This window comes from Chiloscyllium plagiosum, chromosome 2, assembly GCF_004010195.1.
Source record: "Chiloscyllium plagiosum isolate BGI_BamShark_2017 chromosome 2, ASM401019v2, whole genome shotgun sequence".
Lineage (NCBI taxonomy): Eukaryota > Metazoa > Chordata > Chondrichthyes > Orectolobiformes > Hemiscylliidae > Chiloscyllium > Chiloscyllium plagiosum.
Genome location: NC_057711.1, coordinates 137,661,373 through 137,684,978, shown reverse-complemented (window position 1 = coordinate 137,684,978; position 23,606 = coordinate 137,661,373). Strand labels below are relative to the sequence as shown.

The following is a 23,606-nucleotide window of genomic DNA, read 5'->3' as shown; positions in this document are numbered from 1 at the left end:
GGAGGCCACATCGGGTGCAGAGGATGCAATAGATGATGTGTGTGGAGTGCTGGACAATCCTTCCTCATTCCTGAAGAAGGGCTTATGCCCGAAACGTCGATTCTCCTGTTCCCTGGATGCTGCCTGACCTGCTGCGCTTTTCCAGCAACACATTTTCAGCTCATGCTACATTGCCCATAGTGTCTAGGAATGTGCAGACTAGATGGATTAGTCGGAAATGCAGAGATACAGGGATAGGATGGATTCAGGTTGGATGCTGTTTGGAGGGTCAGTGTGGGCTCGATGGGCTGAATGGCCTCTTTCAGCACTGTCGGGATTCTCTGATATTGCTCTGTCTTGCGGTTCCCAACAAATTGAATTACTAACCTTCATTGTCTTGTCAAAGTGGAAGTGGAAAGGTGTTGTGAGGGGCTAAAATTGTTGAGTCAACACTGACCACTGTACCTGATTCAACAATGTCTTCAATACAGATGTGTAAATTAGCTCCTGCTTTGCTGTTTAATTGGGAAATCCTTTTGCCTGTGGTGGAATGGAGTGTGATATGATAGTTGGGCATGCAGAAAGACAGCCAAGAATTTGACAAGAAGAGGGAAACGTGAAGAGAACAGTTCATCAGAATTTCTTGTCTTAAATGTAATTTTGTTAGCAGCTGGAAGGTCTTGTGGATATAAGAAATGCAAGTAGAAGGATTACCTTTCTTTAACTCTCAAATCTCAGCAACATTAACCAAAAAAAGAAATCTCTCGACTTCTATTCAATCTTGATGATGCCTCTTTGGACACCACTGGATCTGGATGGGACTAGCAGGAATTTTGAATTGCATTACTTAATTTGAAGCTGGCCGTGGTCAAGTCTCTTAACTGATGCCAAATCTCTCAGCGAGATCTCACAGGGAGACCTGAGGTGATCATCCTGTGGAAGCAAAAAGAATATTGTGGATGTTAGGTGATTTATACAAGGTGAGAGACTCCCCTAAGCAGTTTGTAAAAGAATTGCGGGCTTTTTTCGCCTCTTGCCTCATCCCCACCAACCAGCCCATGCCTCTCCTATCCTCAGCAAATTTAGCTTCTCCTTTGACTGTGATCTGCTGTACAACATACCCGCTGTGCATCTGCAGATGCCACATTTTTCAAGTGATTAAGCTACGAGGATACTGAGACTACTTACCCTGTTGCCAGGAGACTCGAGTCGTACATTTTTCTCAAGTTTGGAAAGCAGACGATTGAAACTGAAGGTGACAGCAGGGTTTTACTTGTCAGCTGGCATCGACTTTGAAATGTGTTTCCAATGTACCTCCTTTCATCCATGTATCTGCCATCTAATTGCAAGTGGATCTTTTTTCCAAGAAAAAATCAAACTGTCAGTTCTGCGTGGAGCCCTGTGTCGTGTCCAGCAACTTCCTCAGTGTTTCAGTGTTTTTTAATTGCTCAGCACTTCAGATTGTTTGTGTGGATATTCATGCTATTTGAAACAGAAGAGGGGCGCTCTGGCCAATGACACAGGGAGCTATTGTTTGTGGAATTAACGTATGTGACTCCTTACTTAATGAGATCAATGATTTTTACAGTGCCTCCAGACTTTGGCTATTTGCCAGAAAGAAGTGTCATCAGATCTGCCACTGACTATGTTATTGAAGCAGGAAAGAAAGGTATGATATGAAAACGGTTTTAAATGTATCCTTATTGCTTCCCTTGATTGAAACAAAATGATAATTAGCTTTCTTGTTGTTCAATCCAGGTTCAGCTGATGCTCTTGGAACAGCTTTGAGTTTGCATTAATTTTGTTCTTTTACGTGGCGTTTTCTCAGTATGGTTACTTCATCCAGTTTTTATTGCATCCTGCTTCACTAGAACTCTTACTGAATTACACCCAGTGCTTCGCAACATGCTGTATGGTTGTCAGGTTTTGTAGTAAACGGAAGTCTTCCCCGGCTGTGTCTGGCAGGTCACTTTGTTTCAATCCAAGTTTGTGTTCGTGCTATCAAGATGATCGATATTGAGAATTGGTTCTACAGTCTTCCTGAAGTTGGGCTTACTCGTCAACTGAAGATCACCTTGGCTGCTTTGCAAGGGTGCAGTTCTGAATTACAGATTGGCTGTCATATTGGGCTTTTTTTTTTAAGTAGAAATTCTTGACCCAATATAGGATCACGTTGGGCACAGATCCTATTCTCCTGTTCAATTCCCCTTTCCAGAAACCCTAAGACAAAGAGAATGAGAACACTTCAGGCCATGTTTTAACACTGCCAAGATGCATTTACTTATCTACTTAGGTCCCACTTGACCTTTGACTGGCTTTCTGAAATGGTATTGATGTTTCGCTAAAAATGGTTATGATGGGTCCATGTGATAATGGAACTGAAGCCTAATCTAATTGCCTTCAGTTGAAAGTGTGCTTAGAAAGGAGGTATGACATTATCTTAAAAAGGTTCAACAGTTCAGACCTTGCTTCCTCTTGGAAAATCTTCCCCTTATCCTCCTGAACCCAGCAGCGCTGACAGCCCTGGTCATTTTAATCTGAGTAAGCCATCGGCAATATCAAAATAATGCAAAACCAAAACCCGGCAGATATTGAAAATCTGAAGCAAACGAAGGAAATGCGAGAGGCACTGAGACATCAGGCCATTTGTGTGGAGTGAGCAGATGAGTTCTTGTTTTTAAATATGGATGTTTTGTCAGAATTAGCAATGGGACTGGATAACTGATAAATACGTGAGAAATCTATAGATACAACCTCAGTTGCTTTTTCACAACACAAATCAGCAAGCGTACTCATTGTTTTTGATTAAGGCATCAGATAGCTTGTGAAAATGCTGTACTCATCGTTAGTGGAAAGTGCTAAAACCGTCCAGTGTTCTTCTCTGGCTGCTGGGGATGCAGGGTGAACACTTGGAAGGGAAAGTGCAAATTGTGGCCACAGTTCAGAGGGGAATGGAGATTGACCCACTGTATCAGGGCTCTGAGCTAGCAGCACAGGTCAAAGAAGACCACTGAGGATATGCAGTCGTGATTCGGAGATGCCGGTGTTGGACTGGGGTGTACAAAGTTAAAAATCACACAACACCAGGTTATAGTCCAACAGGTTTAATTGGAAGCACTAGCTTTCGGAGCGATGATTGACAATCACCTGATGAAGGGGCATCGCTCCGAAAGCTAGTGCTTTCAATTAAACCTGTTGGACTATAACCTGGTGTTGTGTGATTTTTAACTAAGGATATGCAGATTTATCTTTAGGTATTGATATTAAGCGGGATAAGATGGGTAAACATGAAGCATTAGTTTGGAATAAAACACTGCAGGAGGAGAAAGAGGTATGGGGTCGAAGAATTTATGTCAAGAAGAATATATTCTCTCAGAGCACAATCACCAAGAAATGCATTAAATACTGTATTGGGATTAAAAACAAAATCAAGGCTGCAGACTCGAGGGTGTGCTGCATTGTTCGATGTTGTGGTATGAAACTTGATGTTTACTTGTCTGGGTGGTTCAGCTACAGAGTCAAGGTTCGAAGAGTTGTTTGAAGATGAGTAGCAATGGTCCTGGCCAACATTTCTCCTTCTGAGACTAGGACAATCAAGTATTTATCTTGTTATGATTTGTGGCCTATTGCCGTTCATTTCAAAAAAAAAAACTGCCACATCTGCCCACTTGAGAACTCATTTTCAAAGCATGTGAAGTACCTTTGAACGAGACAGTCTCAGAAGTTGCACAACACCAGTTAATGGTCGAACAGGTTTGTCTGAAATCACAAGCTTCTGGAATGCTGATGCTCTGTCAGGTGAAGGGTTCTAACCTGGTGTCGAGTGACGTCTGACTTTGTCCATCCACGGTCCAACCCTGGCACCTCCACATCATGAATGCGACAGGACGGGATGCTATACCAAAATACCTGTTTGACTTTTTGCATAGCATCTTGGAATGTGCTTCCAAGTGGCAGTGAAGGTGAAAAGCCCTTATTCCATACCCTATTGTAAAAATTGAAGGTGCAGTAGTCCCAGGGGACCATAAGGCAGCGCTCTCAGAGAGAGATAATTGGTGACGATTTAACCTGAGGATCACCATGCCTTGGGCAAGGGGAGAGGTTGATGTTGCAGTGGGATAATAACGAGTTGGATTGGATGATTTGAGATTACTTTCCTTTTATTTCTATGTTGCCCTCCAAAAGAGAAGCCTCTTGATTGCAGTCTTTGGTGTGTGACCTTACTGTTCTGAAGTGTGTTATCCATAAACAAATTTGTTGCATTACTCTAAGGAGAAGAAACTCCCAAGGGAATGTAAGGCACTCCCATAAGACATAAGACATAGGAGTGGAAGTAAGGCCATTCGGCCCATCGAGTCCACTCCGCCATTTAATCATGGCTTATGGGCATTTCAACTCCACTTACCCGCATTCTCCCCATAGCCCTTAATTCCTTGTGACATCAAGAATTTATCAATTTATCTCCCAGCTTTAACTGGTGTGCTAAGTAAAGCCCTGGGTATCTGCAAACTACAAGAAAGTGAGGACTGCAGATGCTGGAGATCAGAGCTGGAAAATGTGTTGCTGGAAAAGCGCAGCAGGTAGCAACAGTTCATGCCAGGATCAGTGCAGACCCCAAAAGATTTTAAAAACACATAGCTGAAGTCAAACTCAACATGACCCAGCTGTGACATTTCCAGATCCGATTCCATCCAGCCTAAAACCTTGGATGCTGCCTGACCTGCTGCGCTTATCTGCAAACCATGTCAGTTATTGTGCCTTCTCCGAATCCTCCCATGGTACCTCCTATTTCAGATCTGCTCACTCTCACAGCTGCATTTCAGTTCGGGGTTCCTGGGCAGTTTGCCTGTTTCCCTGAACATCCTTGAACAGCCCCATTGACTCTCACAGCTGTGTGTGTGGGGCCACAATGGGACTGACTGTCACCGTCGTTCAGCACGCATTTGAGCAAGATCATATGTCGCCACGGAGTACGACAACAGAACGGTAGCAACAGTTCATGCCAGGATCAGTGCAGACCCCAAAAGATTTTAAAAACACATACCTGAAGTCAAACTCAACAATACCCAGCTGTGACATTTCCAGATCCGATTCCATCCAGCCTAAAGCATTGACCTCTGGGTTACTCAATGGAGATTTTTCAGGGCAGATATATGTTCTTCCCAATGTCTGTATATTATTGTGTTTCTGTGGTATTAGGGTCTCAGTTTCTTTTTAAATTGATGAAAATGCTCCCTTGGGTTTTTCTTTAAGTGACACATGAGTGATGTGTAAATCTGGTACTTTCAAGGGTCTGATAATCATTAACCCATAAACTGGGACAAACCTGTATGTATGTTTCAACAAGATGTCCTCAGAGTGGTTTTAACCTTCTGTGTAAAGACTATTAAGCATCTGGGACTGAACGAAAGCATTAAGTGAGGAGTTCAGCTGTTTAGTTTTGGATATGTAGGAATGATTGTTAGACAGAACAATGGAGGATGTCTGATGACCTGAACCATTCTAAGGTAACAGTCTGAACCCTGAGATTAACATTGTCATGAAGCTATCTCTTTTTTGTAGGCTTATTTAATAATATATCAATTTGCTCCTTTTGTACTTTTTCCTCTTTGGGATCTGTTTTAGTTCTGTTGGTGTCGAACACTGAAGGTACCTTGTGTGCTTTGTTTCACAGTCACAGTTAACAGGTTAAACCGTTGCACATAGATTTGTAGTTTTACGATGCACACTGAACCACTCTTATATTTCTTCTGCCAATCTAAGCAGTTGCATAAATGAACTTGAATTGAATTCAAAATCAGTACGCCACAACAATCTACATTAACAGACCGTGCCACTGCTGCACTTTTTTTTACATCTGGTTTTCTTCTTTCATTTTCAGGACCTGGGAGAATTCCTGCCCAGCTCGTGAAGGTTTTGTTGGGTCCCATTGCTGGATGTGGGAACAGTTACCAATATCCACCTGTTAATTGGGCTTCTATGCTTTCTCCGCTTATAAGACTGAATTTTGGTAAATTGTCAAAGGTGTAATGATTGTTTATAATGCATTGCATCGTAAGGTCCATTGATTTATGTAGGGTTATTTTGTTCATTTCATTTTAAAGGGTACTTAATGACAGTGGCTTAACAAAAATTGCCTCCATCTTGTTCATTAGAGACATTTCAAATGTTTTTTGCAGAAATATAAAATGTCTGATTTCATATTATATCCCCAACATCACTGCTTTTATAATTTTCTGTATGCCTTTAAAGGGGTTTTCAATGATGGTGACTTGCCCTACAATTGGCCTTAGCCTTATAGTGTGGAAGAAATACCCAACAATTTCATTCATATTTGTAACTCAGTATAAAATAGTTGGTCTTTCAATCTGGATTTCGATCATTGTTGGATTTCTTGGCATGGTATAGCGAATATTGTATTTTTTCGCATCGACTTGTGCCCAGCTGCTTTCAAAGTGCAGTAAACTGGAAAGGGATGATATTGGGGAGATTCTATCACTGAAATATTTTACATTTCTGTAAAAAACATTTGAAATGTCTCTAATTGGAAAATTGGCCACCAAGTGACGAATTTAACCAGTGATGTTCAAATGATGTTTATTATTTGTTACGTATTATCATCCCAAGAGCTCAATGGTAAGAACATAAATTGAAATATTTCCTAAAAATTTCTTGAAAACAGTAAGTTTTCAAATCTTCACGTTTTCCACATAGCTAAGCCTCAACTGATCAACTAATCCATTGCTGGCTGCTATGAATTCTGTCTTGAAGTGATGAATGATCCTTTGAGGTGATGAGATGTTTGTGTGTGTGTGTCTGCCTGTCACTGGAAATGTTGCCTTGTTGTTAAATTCATCACCGAGTCTGCCTTGTCAAATGAAGTGTGTGCAAGTACTGAGAATTCTTGTTGACCAAGCAAGTTCATGCTGTTACACTCATTCAATGCAGTGAAAAGAGACTGGTGGTCTCTTTTAATGAGTGCAGGAGTAAGTTAAGATTCACCTTTTTCTAAAATGATAGCAAAAATGTGAAGTGACAATGATTTACAGTATCCTCTGCTTCCTGAGCACTGACACTATTGAGTTAGATAATTTTAAGTGCCACAGTTCTGATTTGCAAATGTATTGGGCCAGAACTTGCTTCCAGCGCAAGCTGTGTTGTCAAGTTGTTCAGAATGCAGGAAATGTTGGTGATCAGTCATGGTCCATCATCATGCTGCAGCCTCATCTTAAGCTCACTGAGGAATCAGGTTGGGAAATCAAGATTGCCAGTGACTTGTTCTAACTGTTAGGAAACAACGACAAATTTCACCACCTCTGCAGCCATTCCTAAGTATGATGTGGAGGTGCTGGTGTTGGACCGGGGTGGACAAAGTTAAAAATCATGCAACCCCAGATTATAGTCCAACAAGGTTATTTGGAAGCACTAGCTTTTGGGACCGCTGCTCCTTTGTTGCATAGCTAGCTGGTACTTCCACATAAACCTGGTGGACTATAACCTGCTGCTGTGTGATTCCTAAAGTAAACAGTGCCATGCAGTGGTCATGCTGTGAAATACCAGCTTTAATGCTGTTATTTTCTTTGTTGCAGGTGAAGATGTTCAGCAGCACTGCATTGAAATCGCAGTCACCCAGGCTCAGACATCACAGAGTGCTGCAATGTTCTTAGGCATGTGGGTGGCACCACCATTAGTGTACAGCCTTAATGTGTGTATTAATTTTCCATATCGGTTTCTATAATAAATGCAGATTGCTTTCTGCGTTTTCTTTATTTTTGTTTAGTCGGTACTCCACACATGGAAATTGTTAGTGGTATTCTTAAATGTCACATGGGGAGGTTTCCTTTGCTTTGACTGTAGTTACAGGGTTTGTGAATATATTATACTGATGCTTGATTCATCCTGCTGATATCTGCCAAAGCTGCTCCCTAGCCCGTGGTCATCCAGACAAGTTCAGTAACCCTGGATTGTTACTCCTATTGCAAACCATCATCTTAAAACCTTCTCCCTGCCTCCACCCAGCACCTTTAACAAGTGTGCGGAGCTCTTGAGCTCACAATTAACCAACTAACCATCCATCCATCTATCCAGAGGCCATTTTACCTGTGTTTTTTTCCAAGCCCACCTTACCTTAATCTTCTAAGGTTCCACCTACCAGAGCATTACTCTCTGATTACTCTCCCATTTCCTCTTATGCCAGGCCTCACATGTCAGTTGATGTTGTCAAAGATTTTCTCTGTATTCAGGCACAGAGCCTCTCTTGTTCCAATCTGCTGTCATCATCCTGTCTTCAAGAGAAACCACCTGTGAGGGCTCCGTGCTTACAAATGAATGGCCCATCTTCAGCCTTGCTTTTCTCTCTGAAGTCGAACAAATTGCCCCTTCCCAAATGTGTGTCAGTCTTTCCTGGAACGCCATGGTTCAATCCCTCCAAAGGACGGCACGGTGGCTCAGTGGTTAGCACTGCTGTCTCACAGCACCAGGGACCCAGGTTTTATTCCACCCTCAGGCGACTGTCTGTGCAGAGTTTGCACAATCTCCCAGTGTCTACGTGGGTTTCCTCTGGGTGCTTCGGTTTCCTCCCACAGTCCAAAGATGTGCAGCTTAGTGGGATTGGCCATGCTAAGTTGCCTGTTGTGTCCAAAGATGTGCACTAAAGTGGATTAGCTGTGGAAAATGCAGGGTTATAGGGATGTTGGATACTCTTTGGAGGGGTGGTGTGGATTTGATGTGTTGAATGGCCTCCTTCCATATTGTAAAGATTCAGTGATTCTAAGGCTTCCCCCAATCCCCACCACAGTGTCAAAACCGCTGTTATCAAAAGTCACAAACAATATCCTATGGGGCAGACATGCGTTTCCCTACTTGTCCTCCTTGAGGGAAGAAGTGAGGACTGCAGATGGTGGAGGTCAGAGCTGAAAATGTGTTGCTGGAAAAGCGCAGCAGGTCAGGCAGCATCCAAGGATTCCTGAAGAAGGGCTCATGCCCAAAACGTCGATTCTCCTGCTCCTTGGATGCTGCCTGACCTGCTGCGCTTTTCCAGCAACACATTTTCAGCTCTTTGTCCTCCTTGACCCATGTACAACCTTCATTGCAGTTGTCCATGCCATCTTCCTTCAGTCTGTCTCCATTTTGATCCAGATAGGTAGGAATGTACTTTATTTTTCTGTTCATAATCACCAAATTCACTACATTGGCTTTTATTTTCTTGTGTATATTGTTACCCTTATTGTTCCCTCACATTTTGGGTCTACATAATTACCCTAGGCACTATTCCCTGGAAGAAGAGTATCTGCTTCCCAGTCCATGGTTATCCAGAAAAGTCGGATTGTTGCTCCTACTGCAACCCATCTTTTTAAAGCCCTCTCCCTGCCCCCATCCTAGGTCGACACACAATTCCACTTCATCACCAACTCCCTTAACCTACTCCATATCTAAATGACCAGGCTGCTTCTCTGACATCTAGTGCTGAATGAGCAGGAAGTTTTTCAAATCAAATATTGGGAAGGCAAGTTTGTAACCTTGGTGTCGTACATCATCCCACAATGTACATCTGACTAAATAATCCACAATGATGACCTGTTTCGACCTCTGTAACATGACCTGATTCCACCTGAGGTTCTTCTCATCTGCTCCAGGAACATGAAATCCACCTGGCTTGAGTGCTGTCCCTCAATCTTGGCAGGTTTTTAGCATCCATAAGCATATGTCCAAACTCTGACCCAAGTCCCATTCATCCAATACTTTGTACCCTCTACCCCCTCCCGTTTTTAAAACACATCCTTTTTTTCTAACCCCTTCAAGGTCTTGACAATTCCTGTTACTCTGACATCCTTCACAGGTCATAACTCATTCCAACCTCGTGCAATCTTATAATGAATCTTTCCAATTACTCCTTAAAAATACATTGTTGGACAAAATTTATCAAGAACTGTTGTTACTCATTGTGCACAATTTTACTACTGCAGCAAAACGGTGCATATTTGTTACAAGATATTATTGCTGCCATCCTTTCTAAAGCAGGGAATCATTTGATTTAGTGTAGAATTCCCAATCAGATCAGCAAAATGTGTATCAATTTCAAACTCCAAAAACAGGTTCCGTTCCCCCCCCCACCAGTCATGACTTCATTTCAATCAGGTTTTAAATTCTGTAACAAAACAGAAATTGCTGGAGAAACTCAGAAGGTCTGGCAACATCTGTGGAGAGAAAGGAGAGTTAATGTTTCAGGTTCAGTGGCCGTCCTTCAGAAACTCTTCTGATGAAGAGTCACTGGACTCAAAACGTTATATGTTTCTCTCCACAGATGCTGCCAGATCTGTTGAGTTTCTCCAGCGATTTCTGTTTCAGATTTCTGGCATTCTGTGATTTATTTAAATTCAGTACTTTTGTTTTGCTTCCAGCTGGAGACAAGAAAGTACCTCTTTATATCTCTTGCTTCCTGGATGAAACATGTGCCAGAAGATAAACTTCAAACGTTTGTGGAAGTGCTTGCAGTCCAATGCTTTACCTCGGAGAGCAGGCAGAAAAGCCCAGACCTTTGTCACGCCGTTCTACAAGGGCTGCATGAAGCAATGAAGGTTCCAACACAAGTGCAACACAGCTGGAGCATATTGTGCAAAAGCGTTGAGACAATTTTTGAACTGCTGCCTAATGAAATCCAGGTACGGCTTTTCTGCAACGACACCCGCATTAATTGGTACAGCGTACCTCTCGTAAAAGGTCACCTCTTAAGTACCAAAACAAATAATGAAAAGAGAGCCTGTCAGAATGGGAGACTGATAAGGTATGGGACGAAAGCAGAGTAGGAGCATAATCAGCTGGCATTTTAGGGGGACTTTTAAAGGCAGGCAGGTAGGTACGTTGGCAAGTTAGTCTTGCAAGAGAATTCCAGAGAATCATTAATTCCATGGCTTGACTAATTTTCAGTGTTGATTTACATAGTGTGAAGAATAAGCAGTCAACTACAATCAGTGGAACAGAGATGAAGTTGAGAGAAATGTGACCAGAATTGGGTTGCTTTGATTGGATGGTGGAACAGCATGGAAGGATTTGAAAATAAGAATGAGAATCTTAAAGTTGAACTGTTGGATGCACAGGGCGTGATGTGAATCGGGGTGATGACTATACATCATTGTCCCCTGAAAAAACTGCAGACTATAGAATTCTGAATTAACTTGAGTCTGAAGGCAGGCTACTGAGGAAAGCACTCGAGAATCGATCCTTAGTATGGATTAGGGAGGAGCATATAAACGAACAACATGTAAGTGATCAATAAATTAGAAATAAAATTAACCAGAGTAAACCAACAATTACTGTTGGCTATCAAAGGAAGGATATTCAGAAACATATGGAAGATTGTTATGATTGGGATCAAAAAATTGTACAATCGACAAGGATTCCAGAAAAGTGGGAAAATCTGATCAGCAATATTAAAGTTAGAGAGAGATTCAGCAGGGATTGTGGACCACAGTCAAACAATGTTGATAACATTGGTTGATAAATCTTGAATGCTATGGTTGGGGGAGAAACCACACCTATAGGACAGTGTGTGGTGAAGGAGGTGAACATTAATTGTACAACAAAACGTCCAAAGACCTAAGAGAGATAAGTAGATTTGAGACAGGGCTGTGGCTAGTAGAAATAGAGGGATTGATGGCTTAAGAAAGACACTGATGATAGAAGTTCTGAAAAGGATGAATATAACTTGGAAGCAGAAATTTGTTAAGAACTGGCTTGGAAGGATTTGTGGGAGAAAGGTGAGAACATGAGTTCGAGGGAGGCTGGGGAAGACAAATAGGAAAGAGAATGTAGTTTGTATTTGGTGGCTGTCATTAAGAAGAAAGGTGAGGGCGAAATTTTAAAAAAGTTTGTAAATGTCTCTTCATTCACTGGACATGGGTGAGGATTTATTGGTCCTGAGAATACGGTGGTGAGCAGCATTATAGAGTCATGCAGTACAGAAACAGGCCCTTTGGCCTGACTCCTTGATGCCAACCAGATTTCTAAATTGCACTAGTCCCACTTGGTTGCATTTGGCCCATATCCCTCTAAACCTTTTCTATCCATGTACCTTTCCAAGTGTCTTGTAAGTGTTGTAATCTGGCACTTCATTCCATACACGCACCACCTTCTGTGTGAAAAGGTTGTCGGTCAAGTCCCTTTCAAATCTGTTCCCTCTCATCTTAAACCTATTCCTTCTAGTTCTGGACTCCCCTACCCTGAGGAAAAGACCTTGTCTCTTTATCCTATCCATGCCCCTCATGATTTTATAAACCTCTTTCAGGTCACCCCTCAACCTCCTACACTTTCTTGAATACATTTGAGTGTCTTTCTAGATTATTTCAAAGAATGAGTAAGATTCAACCGCATGGCTGTGGGTCTGGAGTCTTATATAAACCAGACTAGATAAAGAAGGCTGATATTATTAGATTACTTACAGTGCGGAAACAGGCCCTTCGGCCCAACAAGTCCACACCGACCCTCCGAAGAGCAACCCACCCAGACCCATTCCCCTACATTTACCCCTTCACCTAACACTACGGGCAATTAACATGGCCAATTCACCTAACCTGCACATCTTTTATATCCTTCATGAAAGGATAAAGTGAATTAAATGGATTTTATGACAATCCTTCAGCTAGTTCTTTGTCACTATTACTAATCTTAGATTGGAACCCAGGTTTACTGAGTTGATTTTGTAATTTCTTGGCTGCTATCATAAGACCAGAATTCATATCTTCAGGTTATCACAAAATCAAAATATTATGGATTTTTGAAATCTGAAATAAAAATAGAAATTGACAGAAATACTTGTATCAGGCAACATCTGTGGAGAGAGAAATGCAGTTCATATTTCAAGTTGATAACTGCTGTACTTGGGAGTTCCTTAAGTTGAATTGTTAACTCTGTTTCTTCTTACACATGAGGTCTATGCCTGGCCTACTGAGTCCTGCCAACATTTTCTGTTTCACTCTTTGGACAATTAATCCAGTGACACATCAAGAAGGCTACTGGCTCTATTTCATTCATTGATTACAACAGAGATTGATGTGACCTTTCTATTTAATGGTCAGACATTCCATTTTATTGATGTGATATGGGGTGAAGCACCTAGATTTCTAGAATGGACTAAAGCCAGGATTTAACAGTTCAGAAGAGAAGTCAAGCTAAGTAAAAAAAAAATTGATCAAATGATGCCCAATTTGTATTTTTAAAAGCTGTGATTTTTGGAAGGAAAAGAAGACCAGAAAAATATTTTTTGTTGTTGCTGAAAAATTGACAGTTAAGATTTTGTGAATGAATCAGTGGGTGGCACGGTGGCTCAGTGGTTAGCACTGTTGCCTCACAGCTCCAGGGTCCCAGGTTCGATTCCAGCATCGGGCGATTGTCTGTGTGGAGTTTGCACATTATCCCCGTGTCTGCGTGGGTTTCCTCCGGGTGCTCCTGTTTCCTCCCACAGTCCAGAGATGTGCAGGTGAGGTGAATTGACCATTTAGTTCATTGACCTAAATTGCCCATAGTGTTAGGTGCATTAGTCAGAGGGAAATGGGTCCGGGTGGGTTACTCTTCAGAGGGTCGATGTGGACTGGTTGAGCTGAAGGGCCTGTCTAATCTAATCTAATCATTCAACTCATACATTCTGGGACAATCTCACTTATCTTTGGGCAGGAACCATAGAGGTGCACATCAGCTTTTGTAAGTCCAACTGTAGATCGTGTGTTTCAATCCCAAAACAGTCAAGGAGAATATTGCATTTTTTCAATAATAAAGCAGCAATGTGTTTTATCCACTTTTACAATATTCCACATCAATGCAATGGTTTCGATACTTTTCTTAAAAGAAAATCTGTAACCAGGAGGCCAGCTGTTATCTGCAGTGTGTTGCTTGGGGCTCAGTTCTTGAACCTGACTAGTTGGATTGGTGTACAGTGATGCTGTTGAATGATTGTGGTCTGTTGAATCAAACATTACAGCTGAGAGCCACTTGCCCTTTAGTTAGTTATAATTTTATTACATTTAATGAGGCTTATATTCTGTTTTATCATAGAGACATCTAATACGGTCCCTATTCTCTTGAATTGGAAGGAATCTTTATTGTGTTGTTAGTTAATTCGATAGTTCTTCTTTAAAATTTGATAAATAATTGGGAAATAAAGTGAGGCACTTTCATTATATTTATGCTGAACTCTTCTGTATGTACGTTGCGGAAATCTACCACGTTATACTACATCTTAAAATGCAAAGTTAAAGATCACACAACACCAGGTTATAGTCCAACAGGTTTAATTGGAAGCACTAGCTTTCGGAGCACCGCTCCTTCATCACCTGATGAAGGAGCAGCGCTCCGAAAGCTCGTGCTTCCAATTAAACCTGTCGGACTATAACCTGGTGTTGTGTGATTTTTAACTTTGTACACCCCAATCCAACACCGGCACCTCCAAATCTTAAAATGCAGACGTTAAACCTGGAAAATCTTGTAGCTGTTGGAAATTATAAATGGATGTTAAAACATAAATGAGGGGGTTTTTAATCAGTGCTGCCTTTGAACATCAAACAGATGGAAATAACTGACCAATGATTAAAATGCTTTAAAAAAATTGAAAGGATGTCCATCTGTAGAAATGTTTTTCAATTTTCTTCATTTCTGCACAGAAGACATCATAAACATTTAATTTCTTTGGCAGCTGATTTTTACAAGTTCTCCTGTCTAATACACAGGATGTGTGTCATAACCTGATTCAACTTTCCATTTGATATTTACTATTTCCTTCCTGTGGAAGACTAAGTATGATTTGACTCCATCCAGTTGGAATATTGAGATCAGGCATTCGATGCATGGTCAAAGCACCACAACATTCTGTTATTTAATAGTTATCTTATTATTTAATAGTAACATAACCAGCAATACCACCTTGTTTTCCATGATTTGCCTCTGCTTTTATTCAAAGCTATAATTCCAGCACGCTGTACAGTTTCAGTATTACACCACCTTTTTAATATTATGGTATTTAATTTATTTTCAAATTTCCACCTTCCTCTTCTGAAGAGATTATAGCTTTTCTGGGATATCAATAGCTGTTATAGCTTAAGCTTAATTATAAGACGCCAACTAATATTCTGATCAACATCTTCGAGTTTGTCCTAACCAGCAATCAGCAACTTCTGTTTTTCAAGCTTAATTACACAATGAACTCTCAGGGACTTCTATATGTTTTTGACTGCTACCAAACAGATGATTACTTCAGACAATTGGCTTGGAGCGACCAAATCAACAGAATTTGCGACAATGTCACAGGAACTGCCTGTAACAACAATTTATCATCATTATTTATTTAGCTTATTCACTAAATTCAATCTCCTCCAAGCCAATTCCTCATATTATCAGTACGCATCTTTTAGAAAGGATAATTTTAGAAAGGTAATTTTATTGATAGAGAAAGAGAACCATATCAATGTTAAACATTATTTTAAATGACGACTGGTGCATTACTCCAGTTGAAATTCTTCCTTCATGAATTATCAGTTAATCACATTTATATCTCTTTATTTCCTTTTCAGGTCAATGAACTGAAGTTTTATGTTGGAATTGCCAACTGTCTATCTGAACTGGGTGATACGGAGGTAGACAGAATAACCCAAGTTACAAAGGTAATGAAAACACAAACTGAGAGCCATGGGTAACTTGACCTTTGTATATTTTTCTGTTTGAGAAAATCTGAATTGATCTATTCACAGCAGAGATCAAACACAAACTCTATCATGACCTGGGCAATAACAAAGAGTTTGGTTTGCTGTTCAGGTGCCTGGACAGCCCTCTTCAATATGCCCCAGCGAAGCATCACAGATTGTTGCGGTCAACCATCTGCTTCCTTATGTGAGGAGAGAAGAGTGAAATTGCAGTAAGGGGAAGGTTGGGAGGAGCATGAGACGTCCATGGTTTCTGTTGCTATGTTTGTTCACCATCATCATCTTCTGTTCTCTACATAAATTGTGATCTTCACCACATCGAGCAGTTCCAAAGCCCCAGCTGGAATGGAGATCTAGCTGACTAAGACAACTGGCTCTCCATGAGTCTGGATTGGTGTGTCAAGATGTAGGCATGGTGGAGCATGGAACCATGGCTGGCTGCATGCCATTGATCTATATTGATGGTCAAATTGTTTGATTGCATTATGAACACAGTTGCCTTAGGATTTGAGCCTAGATTTCTGTCTCAGAGGCCGGGGCAATAACACTATAGCTGTGACCATGAGTGCTGTTTGATTGGGAAGATTGGCAAAGCAAAATGACTAATGTCAAGAAGGTCTATAGAGTAATACTGTCACACAGCACAGAAACAGACCCTTCGGTCCAATTCATCCATGCCGACCAGGTTTCCTAAATTAAATCAGTCCCATTTGCCTGCATTTGACCCATTTCTCTCTAAACCTTTCCTATTCAAGTACCTATCCAAATATCTTTTAAATATTGTAACGGTACCTGCATCTGCCACTTCCTCTGGCAGTTCATTCCACTTACGATACACCCTCTGTGTGAACAAGTTGTCCCTCAGGTTCCTTTTAAAGCTTAGCGAGTTTTGAGAAGATTTGTAGCTCAGGTTGAGGTTTTGGATGGAGGTTTGTTCACTGAGCTGGAAGGTTAATTTCTAGACGTTTCATTACCCTACTCAGTAACATCTTCAGTGGGCCTGTGGGTGAAGCACTGCTGATGATTCCTGCTTTCTCTATATATGTTTGGGTTTCTTTGGGTTGGCGATGTAATTTCCTGTGGTGATACCATTTCCTGTTCTTTTTCGCAGGGGGTGGTAGATGGGGTCTAACTCAATGTGTTTGTTGATAGGGACAAGACATCCATCCGAGGACAAGCCAAACAGAGACACGCCCAAGAATTCCTAGAAGCTTGGCATTCCAATCGGAACTCTATCATCAAACACATAAGAGTTGCTCCTAAAATCTCATACAAATTGTTTATATAAATAACAGTGGACCCAACCCTGCGGAGCATCCCTGGTCAGAGGCCTCCAATCTGAAAAACAAACCTGTCTCCTACTGTCAAGCCAATGTTGTATCTGAATGACAAGCTCTCCCCGAGTCCCATGTTATCTAACTTTACTGATCAAAAAAAAGGTTTTTGATGAGGAGTATGCACAATCCCATGGTGCAGAGAAGTGCAAGGCTGGGTCAAACATGGCAGACAGACATGGAGCTGGCCATTCTGAAGGTATTCCTCACCCAGAAGCAGACAAAACAAAATGACCTTCCACACCACTTTGTACCTCACTTCAATCTCACTGCAGATATTCAGTGCTGCTCCTGCCACTCAGCACTCTTGGTCACTTGACTTAGCAGCACTGTGGCTCAGTGGTTAGCACTGCTGCCTCACAGCGACAGGGACCTGGGTTCGATTCCAGCCTCAGGCGACTGTGTGGAGTTTGCACATTCTCCTCGTGTTTCATCCGGGTGCCCCGATGTCCTTCTACAGTCTAGAGATGTGCAGGATGGGTGGATTGGTCATGCTAAATTGCCCCATAGTGTTCGGGGATCTGTAGGTTAGGTGCATTTGTCATGGGAAATGTCGAATAATAGGATAGGAGAATGGGTCTGGGTGGGATACTCTTCTGAGGGCAGGTGTGGACTTGTTGTGCCAAATGGCCTGTTTCCACAATATAGGGATTCTATGATTGTAAAGCAAAACAAAAAACTCCTTTCCACATACTTCAGATTCTCATTCTACAGGCCCGTGGTGTTTGTGTATTTCTATGGCCTAGTGGTATTATCACTCAACTATTAATCCAGAGACCCAGATAATGTTCTGGGGACCGGGGTTTGAATCCCCCATGACAGGTGATGTAATTTGAATTCAATAAAAAGGAAAAAGTAAAGATAACTTGGAATTCAGAATCTAATGATGACCATGAATCCATTGTTGATTGTCAGAAAAACCCACCTCGTTCACTAATGTCCTTTAGGGAAGGAAACTGCCATCCTTACCTGGTCTGGCCGACATGTGACTCCAGACGCACAGCCATGTGGTTGATTCTCAACTGCCCTCTGGGTAATTAGGGATGGGCAATAAATGCTGCATAGCCAGCGATAACCACTTCCTGTGAATGACTAAATTGAAAAAATGTTCATAACCATTGTCTGAAGCACGGTTTTACTGCCACAACTGGCAGATGTATTTGGTAAAATTGCTCAGTTTCCTTGCCTCTTTGACTTCTGCCCATCAGAATAATCCTTATAACTTTCTTGTTGACCCATCCAATAAGAACCAAGTAAGACTTTTCTGCCAGTTTCCGCTTGGAAAGACAATAAACAAAGTTTGATTGAAATAATCAAAAGCAGTCTACCGAAACTCCATGCATGTTGACATAACAAATGGATGTGGATTGTTGTCCATTGATTTATTTGAGCCCAAGGCAGTTACTACTAAGCTAATAAAATGCGCAACTTTACCAGATGAGGAGAGGGAAGGCGGTGATGTGATGGTGATGTCTTTGGAACAACAATCCAGAACTGGAAATTAATGTTCTGGGGACCTGGGTTCAAATCCCACTGTGATGGATGGTGAAATTTTATATCACTTTCTTAAAAAAAAAGTGGAATCACAAGTTAATTGAACAGCGACTACCTAACCACTGTTGTTTGTCATTTTAAAAAAAACAATCTCATTCACAAATGTGATTGATTCTTAACATTGGGGAGTCCAAGTTCAGAGGATTGCACATATTTTAACATAGTGCACTTTGTTTTAATCAGCACTTTTGATAAACTGGCAAAAAATTATATACCTCAAATACCATAAAGTTTCCAGTACTGTTCTGTCCAATTCTTATCATTTTTGAAGTTATTTACCTGAATGTAAATATATTTGTTACGTTGAATGAAATATCACAGATGATTCAATTTCGAGTCAATTTCTCCTCAAATACCATAGTGTCTGGAGCAGTCAGTTGAGGGGGTGAGCAAAAAGGCTCTGTACTGGTAATTTTTATTTAAGGCAAAGTTGAATTATTACTGAAGTGATTTCTGCTCTAAGTATGACAGTGATGTGTATACCCCCTACATTGTATTTTTGCATTGAGTATGTGGACCTCTCGATCAGTTATTTTGGATACTCAATTGGCACACTTCTGGACCGACAGGATAATAAACAGTTGACTGTAGATTGCAGTTTTTTGATAGGTATGAAATCATCTTGATAGGAGAAAATGTGTGAATTGTTGGATGCTGCTATATCTTAGCGATTGCACATTATTGTTTGCATTTAACTGGCTGAAATTTTTTGCAGGATACAATTACAAAGAGTACGTTTGTCCGGGCATTCCTGGTTTCTCAAGGCCGGGTTCCGTTGCTGTGTCTTAATGATGTTATTGCTGCTGCGGTCGGCAGCTGTCACATGGAGACTGTCATCTGGATTATGTTGCAGAGTTTTTACCAGTGTCGACTCATCAGCCACCAGAACACAGGTAAGCTGGACCAATGGAGCATTGGTTTGCTGAAGGACATTCATGCCTTGGGACTAAAATTATGAGGGGCATGGATAGGATAAATAGACAAAATCTCTTCCCTGGGGTGGGGGAGTCCAGAACTAGAGGGCATAGGTTTAGGGTGAGACGGGAAAGAGACCTAAGGGGCAACTTTTTCACGCAGAGGGTGCGTGTATGGAATGAGCTGCCAGTGGAAGCGGGGGAGGCTGGTACAATTACAACCTTAAAAAGGCATTTGGATGGGTATATGAATAGGAAGGGTTTGGAGGGATATGGGCCGGGTGCTGGCAGGTGGGACTAGATTGGGTCGGGATATCTGGTCGGCATGAACAAATTGGACCAAAGGGTCTGTTTCCATGCTATACATCTCTAGGACTCATTGACTGTATAATTTTATAACCGATCTGAAAAAGTCACTTGTAAAAGCAATGGCCCAGATGATCGCTAGATTGCCACTCCACTCTGACCTTTGCTATTTAACGCTGCAGCACATTGTTGGCCAAGTGTTCCAAGCCTGCCATGGAAATACTGCGCCACTGCAGCACTATAGCATCAGTGGGTTGGGGACAGGGAGGTCTGGAAGCAGCCAGCAATACATCCCCTTTATACAACACTTTGCAGAGGGACAGGCAAAGGGGCCAGTATGTGATTGAGAGATGTTCAGGACTAGGTGAGCTCTAAATTGAAAGGGTGAACATGCCAGAAGCAGCCATTGGTACAGGGGTATAGCCCATGCCAATACCTTACCCAACCTCTCAAATATTGAGTCTGCAGGTAATCACAACCCAAGGCCTCAGGCCCAGCTGCAATTCCTTGCTTGGAGCAAACAAAATGTCCTATTCCTGAGGGAGGGATCAAATCTCAGACGTGACACTAGGAGACCAGGGATCCTCTCACCAATTAATGACCTTTCTTCCCCACTCCTATGCACGTGTGTAATTGGTTGAGTGTTTTCATCCAGTATATCAGACTTTTGATAATGAGCCAATTCCCAACATCCACCAGAGGGCAGCCGTGCCAATTGTGGCTCATAAGGTAAGGCAAAGTCACCATACATATACCAGACTATAGGCTGCTCTCTCATTAGAGAGAAAGATAACTGTGGGAGTTTCACCTGAGGGTCACCATGTGAGGGGTGAAGTTGAGTTGCAAACTTTGTGGTAACCTCAGCCCATGCAGGAATTGAACCCACGCTGTTGGCATCTATCTGCATTCCAAACTGGCTGCCTAGCCAACTGAGTTCATTAATTAAAACACTGCTCTGATTGTTGTAAGCACAAAATGCGGCTTTTACAATACCCTTTGACTTGACACGATAATGATTCCTCCCAGCAAAATGTTTGACAAATCACTTTGAGTTGCAGCCGCAGTCCACCTTTACCTACAGAGTGGCAGTGTAAGAGTTAACAGCATCAGCTGACAAACACAACATTTTATTTGAACAATGGGTGTCCAGGAAGGGAAGCAAGTGCTTTTCAGTGAATCATTGTGATCTTGGAGAAGTGACGTGAGCTGAGTAACAAATGTGCGACTGACATTTAAAAACAAAACAATTTTTCTTTGTTGCTCAGGTGTAATAAAGCGGATGGAATGGCTGTTGGAGCTGATGGGACATATCCGAAACGTTGCTTATGGGTCAGCTCCTACGCAGAATGCAGATCCAAAAGAGGTACCTCTGTCATTCCACAAGGCTTGCTTTTTAAATTTGAAATGCTTTCTGTCCCAAGGAAATTTTGCATTAATTCGATGGAAGCAACCAAAACTTGGACTGTTTCGGGATCTTGAAGTTGATTGGAAACACATTGAAGTCATTAAATGCCATTTATAGAAGCAAGCTTGTGCTAGAATAAGTCCATTATGGGCTTGGCAGAACATACTAATGTTGAGCAAATGAAAAGACCTATCCCTCTGTGCACTGTAACACAGAAACACATAATCATTAAACTCACCTGACACATTATATAAGCCAGCAAGATTATGTAAACATATACTCTATATTTTATGACTAATACAGTTATATAATATGATTTTATGCCATTTAGTCAATAAACATCTAGATTTGCTAATATTCATTTAATGTGGCCTTGGGACTACTTTCAAACATCAGCTTGATTTAAAAAAAAAATTGTAGTGTACATGCTTTATTTAAAGTACAGCAAACCAATTTTGTATTTTAGTTTCTCATTCCTGCAGCAAAAACATATAAGCTGACAGAATGAAAGATGAGCTGCACATTAGTATTTGACAAGAGAAACCGAAACCAGACGTGACTCAAAAAGAAACAACTGAAATTGCTGGGGTTTTTTTTGCTACCGAAGGACTGTAATTTCAAAATGTTTTGTGCAGTCTGATGAGTCCAAAGCAAGTATTCGCCCAGGTAGATTGACCGGGCTCCCATGTGGTTTTGTTTTTCAGACTGTGGGCTTCCTGCTGAGGGTATTTGCTGCTGCTGCTGCTGCGTGGAGTGATCATACGACGCCGCTGATGCTCGGTGTTCGGGCCAGCTGGGTGCCACAGAGCGAGGAGAAAAATCTCATCGACTGCATGCAATTGTCTCAAGGCGGAAGTTCGGTGCAATCCTTGTCTGTGCAACAATGTCTTTACCTTCTACCACAAAGCATCCTCTTACTGCTGGCTAAAGAACCCTGGAAAGACCATACACAAAAGGTGAGTCCATTCTCAGGCTACTTAGACTGGGGCTGCCAGATGGGATTTGACTGGGGCATAACAATGAGGAGAAAATGATGAAGAGCTCATACTCAAAACGTTGACTGTCCTGTTCCTCGGATGCTGCCTGACCGGCTGTGCCTTTCCAGCACCCCACTCTTTGACTCTGGGGCATAACAATTGCCTCAGCAACGCCGACGTTCAAAAAAAACTGATAAGAATAAACTTTAGTCATCGCTAAACAAAAACCGAAAGGATGCTGTTAATCAGAAACAAAAAGCAGAGATTGGCGGAAAAGCTCAGCAGGTCTGGCAGCAACTGTGGAGAGAAACAGTTCTGAGGAAGGGTCACTCGGCACAAAACTTTGTCTCTGATTTCTCTTCACAGATGCTGTCAGACCTGCTGAGCTCTACCACCAATCTTTTTTTTGACACTGTAATAGCTGCATTGACACCAAATAAATGAAAATCAAATTAGAAATTTTTAGGGTCCCATTTTGCTCATCTCTCTCCTCCTTTCTTGATGGATCTTTTAGTGACGTTGTCAACTCCTTCATATCCCCACAAGTCCACATTTCATATGGACACATATGGGGCATAGCTGATACCAAAAACTCTTATCATTCACAAAATTCATACAAATCCACTTTTCCAGCAAAAGGCACGATATAACTATCAGCACCAAGGCTGCAAAATTATTGAAATCTTACACTTAAACTTTATTTCAAAATTGCAGTTGCGTAATTGATTGTTAACAACTCCTGTTTATAATTGCCAGACTTTTTGGAATTTAAAAAAAAATCCATTCAAGGGATGTTGATGGCTCTGGCTGGGCCAGTAATTATTGCCTGTCCCTAGTTGCCCAGCGTAAGGTGGTGATGACCTTTCTTCTTGAACCACTGAGGTCCATTTTCAATTGGTAGTTCCACATTGCCATGAGAGAGGTAGCTCCAGGATTTTGACAGAGTAACATTGAGGGAATGGCGATATATTTCCAGTTCAGGATGGTGAGTGGCTTGAAGGGGAACGTACCGATGATGATGTTCCCGTGTATCTGCTGCCCTCGCCCTTCTAGGTAGAAGTAGTTGTGAGTTTGGAAGATGCTGTCCAAGGAACTTTTGGTGAATTTCTGCAGGGCATCTGGTTATGGAGAGAGATAGGTGCGTGCAACAGGGTAGGTTTTACAATTGGGGGAAGGGTAAATACGATGCTGTAAGACAGGCTCTGAGGAGCATAAGTTGGGAGCATAGGCTGTCAGGGAAGGATGTCGTGGAAATGTGGAACCTTTTTCAAGGAACAGATACGACGTGTCCTTGATATGTATGTACCTGTCAGGCAGGGAAGAGATGGTCGTGTGAGGGAACCTTGGTTGACGAGGGAGGTTGAATGTCTTGTAAGGAGGAAGAACGAGGCTTACATAAGGTTGAGGAAACAAGGATCAGACAGAGCATTGGAGGGATACAGGATAGCCAG

General features: G+C 41.7%; 1 protein-coding gene across 4 annotated transcripts in view; it reads left to right on the top strand.

Moving 5' to 3' along the window:
- focad (focadhesin) overlaps nucleotides 1–23,606 on the top strand; it is a 201,930-nt gene that overhangs the window by 155,533 nt on the left and 22,791 nt on the right. For 3 of the 4 annotated variants that reach the window (XM_043718981.1, XM_043718973.1, XM_043718988.1), the window contains exons 35-42: nucleotides 1,568–1,648; nucleotides 5,861–5,989; nucleotides 7,569–7,684; nucleotides 10,380–10,640; nucleotides 15,537–15,626; nucleotides 19,269–19,446; nucleotides 21,039–21,136; nucleotides 21,883–22,134. In XM_043718981.1, coding sequence (XP_043574916.1) covers nucleotides 1,568–1,648; nucleotides 5,861–5,989; nucleotides 7,569–7,684; nucleotides 10,380–10,640; nucleotides 15,537–15,626; nucleotides 19,269–19,446; nucleotides 21,039–21,136; nucleotides 21,883–22,134 — 1,205 coding nt within the window. The remainder of the gene's footprint in view (nucleotides 1–1,567; nucleotides 1,649–5,860; nucleotides 5,990–7,568; nucleotides 7,685–10,379; nucleotides 10,641–15,536; nucleotides 15,627–19,268; nucleotides 19,447–21,038; nucleotides 21,137–21,882; nucleotides 22,135–23,606) is intronic. The other variant, XM_043718998.1, reaches the window with a different exon arrangement.